Source organism: Miniopterus natalensis, chromosome 20, assembly GCF_054644295.1.
Source record: "Miniopterus natalensis isolate mMinNat1 chromosome 20, mMinNat1.hap1, whole genome shotgun sequence".
Taxonomy (NCBI): Eukaryota; Metazoa; Chordata; class Mammalia; order Chiroptera; family Miniopteridae; genus Miniopterus; species Miniopterus natalensis.
In genome coordinates, this window is record NC_142100.1 from 11,892,426 (window position 1) to 11,901,488 (window position 9,063).

At 53.9% G+C, this 9,063-nt stretch overlaps 1 protein-coding gene and 1 non-coding gene across 2 annotated transcripts; one reads left to right on the top strand and one right to left on the bottom strand.

Annotated features, from left to right (window-relative positions):
- The first annotated feature begins 2,875 nt into the window (after positions 1–2,875).
- Positions 2,876–8,900, top strand: DGCR6L (DiGeorge syndrome critical region gene 6 like). The gene is made up of 5 exons (XM_016204272.2): positions 2,876–3,010; positions 3,085–3,245; positions 6,193–6,293; positions 7,098–7,238; positions 7,691–8,900. Exons 1-5 carry the CDS (start codon positions 2,901–2,903, stop codon positions 7,772–7,774), a joined length of 597 nt encoding a protein of 198 aa, XP_016059758.1. The 5' UTR covers positions 2,876–2,900; the 3' UTR covers positions 7,775–8,900.
- On the bottom strand, positions 5,539–5,642 carry LOC148090787 (U6 spliceosomal RNA). The gene has a single exon (XR_015716270.1). It is a non-coding gene; the product is annotated as a U6 spliceosomal RNA (small nuclear RNA).
- Positions 8,901–9,063: the final 163 nt, after the last annotated feature.

Below are 9,063 nucleotides of genomic sequence, written 5' to 3' on the forward strand. Positions count from 1 at the left end.
CAAGTCTAAAATCCCTTTGCCTAGGCAGAGATCCCCAGTTTTTCTCATAGAATTTTTTTCTGTTTTACATTTTACATATAAATGTATGATCCATTTGGAGTTAGGTTCTTATGAGGTGTGAGGTGTAGGTGTTCAGGTCAAGGGTTTTGTTTGCTTTGCCTGTGGATATGATTGCCCTCCTCCCGTCTGATGGACAGGACATTTGCACATGTGCTAAAAAGAAGTTGGATATCTTTGTTTGGGTTTCTATTCTGTTCCATTGATCAACCTGTCTTTCCCGCTATTAACATCACACAGAACGTTTGGCTATATAATAACTATTAAAATGGGGGGGGGTTATTCTGGTTTTGCAAAATTGCTGTTCTAATGCCTTTGCCATTTCATATAAGTTTTTTTTTTTTAAAAAAAGAAATATGCATATTTTCATTTTTAAAAGAAGTTCTACAATTTGCTTTTTTCATTTAACCATCCATCATCACCACCCTTCCCTGTCAGTACCTAGAGATCTATTTCATTTGAAAAGTAAAAATGAAAACGAACCAATTCACAGTGTTGCGTTGTACTGATGTACTGGCATTTATTTAACCTGGTCCCTCTTAATGATTACTATTTTCCCCAGTTTTCTATTATTATAATAAGTAATGCTGACATCGATAATCCTATTACTGGTGTGTTTGCACAAATGTTCCCCATTCGTTGCCACTTGACCTTGCCTGTGCTATATGCAAAGATCAACTTCGTTTAAAACTTGGTCAAGTGTATCCGTCGTTTCCTTTATGGCTTGGGCTTTGTTTTGTGCTTTAGAAAGGCCCTCCCCTTCTGAAATTATAAACAAAAATGATTCACCCATGTTTCTAGGGGTACTTGGCAGGTTTCGGTTTTACAGCCCCACCCGGCGAGTCTCTGCAGAGACCCGGCCAGCGTGTCGGGGGCGGGTTGCAAGTCCCCAGAGCCCAGAAATGCCCAGTCCCCTCCCCAGCAGCCGCCTAAAAACACTTTCAGGTTTCCTCTCTGCCGCCGGAGTGGCGTCCTGCCGGCCGGGAGCCTCGAGGCGAGGCGAGCGGCTTCGGGGGCACGGCCACCGGCCCGGGACCGAGACGCGGCCGCAGGGGGACGGAGACGAGGCCCCGCGGCCGCCGTCGGGTCCCACCGCTGACTTTCGTGCCGGCTCTCGGGCGCCGTCTGGCGGCCGCTTGTATGTAGTGTCTCCCCCGGCGAAGCCTGCAAAGGACGGGATGCGGCCGCGGTGGACTCCAGGAGGCCTGAAAGGGCGGGGTCTCCCGGGCTGGGTTAGGGGGGGCCGGGGGTCGACCAGCATACGAAGGCTCCTTCGGAGGCCCAGTCGACGGAGGCGCCTCCTGGAAAGCCGGGGACTGGCACAGGCCCTCCGGAGAGGACTGGGAAGGGCCCCCGGCTAGGCCGCCGTTCGCGTCCTTCCCGATGACACTCACGGGGGTCGCTGGGCACTAGGCGCCCCCAGGGGTCTGGACATTTCCTCCATGGCCACTTGGATTCATCCTCTCAAGTTGATCACACAAGCCTTCTTTCTGGTCTTTTCCCCCCCATGATCCTGCCTATTTTGGCATTTTGCTGTACAGCAAAAGCCAGGAAATTCCCTGACAAGTGGAATGAGGAAAAGGGAGACAAAATAGTTAAACAAACCGCCAAGCAATTAACAGAGCTAATAAATCACAAGACCCTAGCCTCTCCAACCAAAGACATTTAAGAGCAGATGGTTTACATCTCTCCACCCCAGCCAGAGAGCGGGTTAGGGAGATAGGTAACAGAGACCCAGTGAGTGCCATTAGTGCCCATCAAACCCAAGAACGAGTGAAGTCAGGGTAATAACAAATAACCAAAAACCTAGTTAGAGTCTAACAAATCCAAGGTAGACCAGAAGCTGACCAGATAAAGATTCCAAACCCCTTTATAGGCCCATTTTGATGTATCAGCATATTAAAGGACACACCTGCAAAGCTGATGCATATTCTGAATGAGCCCTTCCCAGAAATTCCCTGCCTACGGAGAATGGATTAAAAAAAAAGCCAACTCTGGACAAAGGACACCAGCAGCTCTCCCAGCCCCCTTTCCTCAGGCTTGTGTAATTTCCCTTCCTTCCTCCTAAGCTCTGCGGGCCCTCCTCTTGCCTAACTTTTCAGTGAGTCAAAAGCCTTGGCTCACCTCTGTCACAGTGACTTTTGCTTTTCAGTAAGTCTAGGCCGCCCAGCCCAGGCTCACTTCTGTTACTGTGATTTTACTTCTTCTGTCCTAAGCCCTTCTTTTGTTTCACTGTCCCCGACTTTAATAAACACACTCTCAAAATCACCTGGACGCGTCTCCTGACTTCTTTCCTGCCCCAAGTCAAGAACCCACATTCCAGGCCAGGCGCCTCAGCCCGCTCCCTTTCCCTGGACAATGCAAGTTCTCTAAAGCAGGAATTCCCCCCACCCCCCACCTTCGGCCCGCATGAGCCAGCAGAATATTCAGCAGTCCCGGGGATTTTTTGTGTTTTTTTTTTGGGGGGGGGGGGGGATATAGATTTTTATGGTTTATTAAAAGCGTAATTGGGGATTCCCAGTAATTTATTCTCCAGGTTGGAATGAGGCATTGAACTGGGTTTTCTTCTCCACGCTGGCGATGCTGGCCGGCGGGCTCCTTCCAAATCTCTGGATTTGGGGGTTGCGGAGTTAAGCCCCTGCGGTTACTTGGGCTGGAGGCACGGTAAGGGGCGGGGACACGCGGGACCCTCCTAGGCGCTTGCGCGGAGGGGCGGAGCGAGCCTCCTCTGGCTGGCCGCGCGCTACTCAGAACTGTCGTAAAAGGGGGCGGGACTCGCCGCGCTCGGAGTGACGTAGCGTTGGGAGCGTCGCTCGCGTCGGCGGCTGGTGGGTGCTGGGGCCATGGATCGCTATGCGGGCGCCTTCGAGGAGGCGGCGGATGGGACTCGGCAGCAGGAGCGTCACTACCAACTGCTGTCGGCGCTGCAGAGCCTGGTCAAGGAGCTGCCCAGGTGCGCGGCCGCGGGGCGGGCGGCTGTGGCAGCTGCGGGTCTTGCCCGCGCTCACCACGCCCCTCTGCCCGCAGCTCTTTCCAACAGCGCCTGTCCTACACCACGCTCAGCGACCTGGCCCAGGCGCTCCTCGACGGCACTGTGTTCGAGATCGTGCAGGGGCTGCTGGAGATCCAGCACCTCACCGAGAAAAGCCTGTACAACCAACGCCTGCGGCTGCAGAACGAGCACCGAGGTGAGCGGGGGCGGTGGGGCGCGCACGCTCCTCCTCCGGGAGGTCAGCCCGCCCTGGGAGCTCTCGGTCTCTGCGGGCCGAGCCCTTGCTAGCGCTTTTTAGGTAACAGATGGGTCACGCCAGTTTTATTTTGTCAGTTGCACCAGTCCTCTTTTAGCATAACACCCGGAAACTTCCTGCTCAGGCTCCCCCGTGCTCCCGCCCCCCTTCAGGCAGGATGGCCCAAGACCTGGTGGTGGCGGTCCGCATAGCGGTTGACCGCCCCCAATGGTGCCCCGAAGTGTTCACAGCTCTGCAGCGCCCTTTATGGTCATTTCCCTCTCCTGTGGTGCAGAACCCCACACCAACTGTGCATTTAATTCCCATGCACTGTGACCTGTGGCTCCCTTTGGTACCCCAAAACGTACCCATTTGAGCTATGCACTCGGTCAAAGATTCATGAGCCTCAGCCCCTTCCAGGCGTCCTCACTCCGGGCGGGGTGAGGGGCCCCCCAACCCCTTCCTGCAATGTATGCTGGGCAGCTCTCCCTGCCCCATCGGATTTCCTACTTTTGTTATTTTGTTCCCCTTCTTATTTATAAAAACGTTGAGAGAATAGTATAATGAATACCCGTATGCCCTGCAGGCAGATTCAATAATTAACTTTAGGCTGGAGTTCTTTATATCCCTGAATATCTGCAACACCTGAGGGCTTCACCAGGCCTCTTCAGCATTCCTCTAGACCATGGTTTTCAACCACAGCAGTGTTGATATTTGTGGCTGGACAAGTATTCATGGTGAGACAATGTCCTGTGCTTAGCAGGATGTTTAGAAGCATCCCTGGCTTCTATCCACTAGATGATGGGGTCTCCCTCTCCCAGATGACAACCAAAAATGTCTTCAGACATCCTTGGGGGTCAACTTTAGCTCAGGATTGAGAACCAGTGCTCTAGGACAATAACACTGCCCTATGTAACCATAGTGGCTACTAGCCTCCTGAGAAATAATCATTCGGGAGCGTCTTCTGACCTTCAGTCCATGGTCACATTACCTAATATCTCAAATTGTCTGTCGCTTTATAAGGATTCAGTGTCGATTCATGCACTGCAGTTGGTTACTTTGGTCTCTCAGCTTCTGGAACAGTCCCCATTTATTGTGGCATTGGCCTTTTGAAGACTCCAGGGCATTCTACCCATAGAATGTCCCCACTCTGGATCTGTCATATTGCTTCTTCGGGCTGTCATTTAATGTATTTCTCCACCCTCCGTGTTTCCTGTAGAGTGGAGAGCAGGTAGAGCCTGATGATATGCAGGTTAAATGTTTGTGGCGAAATTTCCTCTAGTGATACAGGTCTCTTCCCTATGGGGACAAGCGATATACGTCTGCCCCAGAATTAGTGTGTTTCTATCAGAAATAGATGATGATTTTGTCAAATCCTTTTTATGCTTCTATTGAGATGATCAGTAGCTTTTTGGTTACTATGGTGAGTTACATTGATTTTTTTTTTTTTAATTCCTGGGATAAACTGTATTCCTACTCGGTCATGACGTTTTATCCTTTTGTCTATGTTGGATTTGATTTGCTAAAATCTCAAGAATTTTTGACTCTGTGGTCCTGACGGACATCACTCTGTAGTTTTTTCTTGTGTCTTTGTTCGGATTGTGTACCAGGGTGATACTGGCTTCACAGGGTGAGTTGAGCAGGTGTTCTCCAGTTTTCCAGAAGAGTTTGTGTAGGGTCAGTATTCCTTTTTCCCCGTTTGGGTGGTTGTCTTTGTAAATCTTTCTATTGCATACACTCACAAATCCAAGATAGATCATTTTTCTTTTTAATGCCCAAATTGTGCCACATTTGGCCAGTGGGAGAACTTGAACCTGGCTCCTGTGTCTCTCTGATGTGTCCCCATCACTCTCTGAGTACCTCCTTGCTTTCTGTTAGAGGAAAGTGTTCAGACTCATCTTTTCTTGTTCTTTCCCTGCCTTAGCCCCTCTTCTAGTCAGACCACCTCCAGCTTCCCCACACTAACCAACCTCCCATTAGGACGGACCTTCCCCGTTGGCCACCATACAGCTTTTCCACTCCTGCCTTTGAGTCCCTGCCAGGTGCAGGCGGTGGTGGCGGCTCACTCTTGCTGTCAATAAGGAGCACGTGCTCTTGTTTTGGTAATCTTTATCTCCACCGAGGTTAGTAGTTTGGGGAGCAAATAGGGCACTTGGAATAATTTTTTAAAGAGGAACTCGCCATTTCTCCATGGAGCTCTGGTTCCTTTTTGTTTTTTAAATAAAATGTACTTCATCATATTTATTTATTTACTAAAAACATGGAACGCTTCATGAATTTGTGAGTCATACTTGAGCAAGGGCCATGCTAATCTCTGTATCGTTCCAACTTTAGTCTATGTGCTGCTGAAGCGAGCCCGAGGCTTGGTTCCCTTTGGGACAGTTCTGATAACTCTCTAGACCCTTTGCTGTGTGTCCTTCGGAACATTCGGGCAGAGGCCACACCTTACTCAGGCAGCGACCCCTCTCCTCATCCTCCTTTGCAGGCCTTTGCCTGGCTGGTCTCCTGGACATCTCAGCGGATGTCCCATTTGAGCCCAGAAGCCTCCAGACCTGTTTCCCGCCCACTTTCTTGAGTCCAGCTACAGCCCTGGCCCTGGCCCCACCCCCACGCCAGCCTGCCCTGCCTCACCCTCTAGTGCCCTGCACATTCCTGAGTCCCCTGGCACCTCACTGCTGGAGAAAGGCCCTGCCCTGGATGAGGGCAGGACTAAGTGGGCTAGGGGACTGGGTGTTTCCCAGAGCTCCACTCAGCTCTTTATGGAGTGGCTGGATCACCAGTTGGGGCCTCACATCTACACCTGGCTGCCCTGGGCCTCAGCTTGGTGCTGAGGTGGGAGATATTCCCTGCCCCTTCCATCTCGCCCCTGCCGCCTCCTGATGGACTCTCTTTTCTTGTTCCCTCCCAGTGCTTAGGCAGGCACTGCGGCAGAAGCACCAGGAAGCCCAGCAGGCCTGCCGACCCCACAACTTGCCTGTGCTCCAGGCAGCCCAGCAGCGTGAGCAGGAGGTATGGGTGCAGGCAGGCATGGTAGAGGGGCTCGGGGTGACTTGGGAGCCTCAGCCTGGGGTGGGCTGCTGAAGGTCTGGGGAAAAGGCATGTGGCTTTTCACCGTGGGGTACTGGATTGTGCCAGGACCAGGTGGAGAGTGTGTGATCCCCACCACCTGCTCCCTGAGACTGCAGCTCCTGGTGGGTGGGCCTGTGCAAGGCAGGTGCTGAGTAGGGGCCATTGTGCCCATGGCCTTGGAGGTGCAAGGGCAGTGGTGGGGTGGCAGGGATAGTCAGTAGGGACCCATCCTGCTCCCAGATTACTCAGGGACAACCAGGAAACCTGAATGTAACCAAGACGCCGCAGGTAGTGGGGTACATACAGGTGGGTGTAGGGTCCCGGGGCAGCCTTAAGGCCGGGCATGCATGGAGGAGGTGCTGAGCTGGAGTCTCAGGCAGCCCCAGTGGGGAAGTATGTACACAAATGCCCAGAGATGGTGGCCAGCTTGATAGTAAGCAGAGGTGGCACCAGCATCTCACCAGTTCATGGTGGCCCTGAGCTGTCAGCACTGGGCAAGGCCTGGCACAGCAAAGGGAGGACACCTGACGGGAGGTCCTAGAGAGGAGAGGATTTAGGGGAGGGCAGCCAAGCCCCTCTGGAGGGTTTGATGTGGCCACCAAGGGAATGATCTGGGTGCAGTAAGGCTGCCATCAGTGGTCTTGGAGCCTGTTTTTGGAAGGGTGGGGAGTGGCAGGCCAGGACCCTGTGTTTGAGGCATTGATGGGCTGAGGCTGAACTCCTGAGCTGCCCTCACTGTGGCAGGCAATGGAGCACCGGATCCGTGAGGAGCAGCGGGCAATGGACCAGAAGATCATCCTGGAGCTGGACCGGAAGGTGGCGGACCAACAGAGCACACTGGAGAAGGCAGGGGTTGCTGGCTTCTACGTGACCACCAACCCACAGGTCAGTGCCCTGGGCCTGCCCTAGCCCAGGGAATGCTAATTCCCAAAGGCCAGATTCCATCTAGGGTTTTAGGGCTGGTTTCCCGGGCAGGGTGGGTGGGGGTGGGGAAGGCGAAATGGGGGGAGTTAGGCTCCAGGAAGGGTTTCTGTGCAATGCTCAGCACAGAGGCTGGTCCCACTTCCTCTGCCCATACGAGGACCAACTGACAGGCTGCAGGGCACCGCTCACCTTCCGCAGCTCCCCTGCATACATCTCTGTGTGCACCAAGCCAGGGCAACTCCAGGCTGCTGTAATCAGCTTCCAGCAGACTATGGCCAGGCTTTATTGGAGGCAGCCCCACAGGCTCACTGCCTGGCACACTCTAGGCCCGGATATCTGCTTCTGGCCCCTTTGCTGGGGCAAAAGGGGACCAGGTGTCATTCTGGCCTCACAGTGGCCCCTCTGCATCCCAGGAGCTGACACTACAGATGAACCTGTTGGAACTCATCCGGAAGTTACAACAAAGGGGCTTCCAGGCGGGGAAGGCAGCCCTGTGACCAGGTGGGGTCCCTGCCAGTTACCCACTGCCCATCCTGGCTGGGAAGACAGCCCTGTCCCACTGTTACCACAGGTAGCAAAACACTAAGGAATTCGTCTTCCTGACATCTGGCTACCACCTTCCCAGGTGCCTGCAGGAAGGGTCACCCCTCTGAGGAGAGGCAGGATGGACCCAGGAGAGGCTGTGTCTGCCCCACCTTGGTATGGGTTTTTATGTCTAAAGCTAGAGTGGAAGGGAGAGTGGGCCCAGCCTGCTGGCTCTCTGCCTCAGAGCTGGGCACAGGGTAGGGATAGGGGTCCTGGCACCTCACTCCACCAAGCACATCTCGACCTCTGCCAAGCCCTAGGCTTTGTGCTTATTTTGGTCTCAGCCCCTCTCTTGGTAGGTGCAGCCCCCAAGTAGGAGAGGCTTCATGGCCCAAACCCTGTGTGAGCCAGAGAAATAAAGCTGCCTCAGTGTGGCCTGCAAGTGGCTTGTGTGACAGCTCTGTGGTGTCTTTCATGACCAGGGCCCAGCTGGAATCCTCACCTTGTAGCTCCATGGCCTCCAGAGGCCCCTCCCTGGGGCTTTCCTTGTGCAGCCGCAAGCCCAGTCCCACCACCTTTCCCCTGGGCCACTTAGGATCACCTATCTGTCTGCTCTATGGGCCTGATCCTATCAGAGCAGCAAAAGCCTGTGTGGGTCATGGGCACAGGGTGGCAGGAAGGGTTTGAGGGACGATGAGACCCAGGATGGGGAAGCACCATGCACTAACCCCTGGGATTATCCTGGGTGCGTTGGTCTGAGCCTGACGGCCCTGCTGTTGTCTTGGGTTGTGGAGTTGTCCAGCACCCTGCTTGGTGGGGTCTGCGGTACAGCCTGAAGGGTGCTGTGGGCTGGGCCCCTGGGGGCACATGATTTGGCAGAGGCAGAGACTGAGGTGAGGTTTTTCAGGCCACTGGAGCCATTCCCTCTGATGCTGACCCACCTGAGTGCCCATAGGAAAGGGCTTTGGGGGCTCTTAGCTGCAGAAAGAGTGGTTTATTGATCAGCCCCCCTTCCTCAGCCTGGCCACTGACCACCTGTGGGGCTTTAGGTATGTGGGCTATACCTTGGTGGAAAGTGGGCCTTTGGGTCCAAGGTCATGGGGGTGGACAAAGGTGAGGGCGGTGCCCGCTCAAAGGGTAGCTCCTGATAATCTCAGTGGCTCTGGCAGGTATCAGATTCAGCCTACACCTGAGTTCCCACATCCTGGGTAGGAACCAGAGGTCACAGAGGCCCCACTCAGAGCAGGTCTCAGTCTTGGGT

Coding starts and splice junctions, on each gene's coding strand:
- DGCR6L (XM_016204272.2), top strand. CDS start 2,901: ATGGATCGCTATGCGGGCGCCTTCGAGGAGGCGGCGGATGGGACTCGG. Junction 3,011..3,084: donor CTGGTCAAGGAGCTGCCCAG/GTGCGCGGCCGC, acceptor CTCTGCCCGCAG/CTCTTTCCAACAGCGCCTGT. Junction 7,239..7,690: donor ACGTGACCACCAACCCACAG/GTCAGTGCCCTG, acceptor TCTGCATCCCAG/GAGCTGACACTACAGATGAA.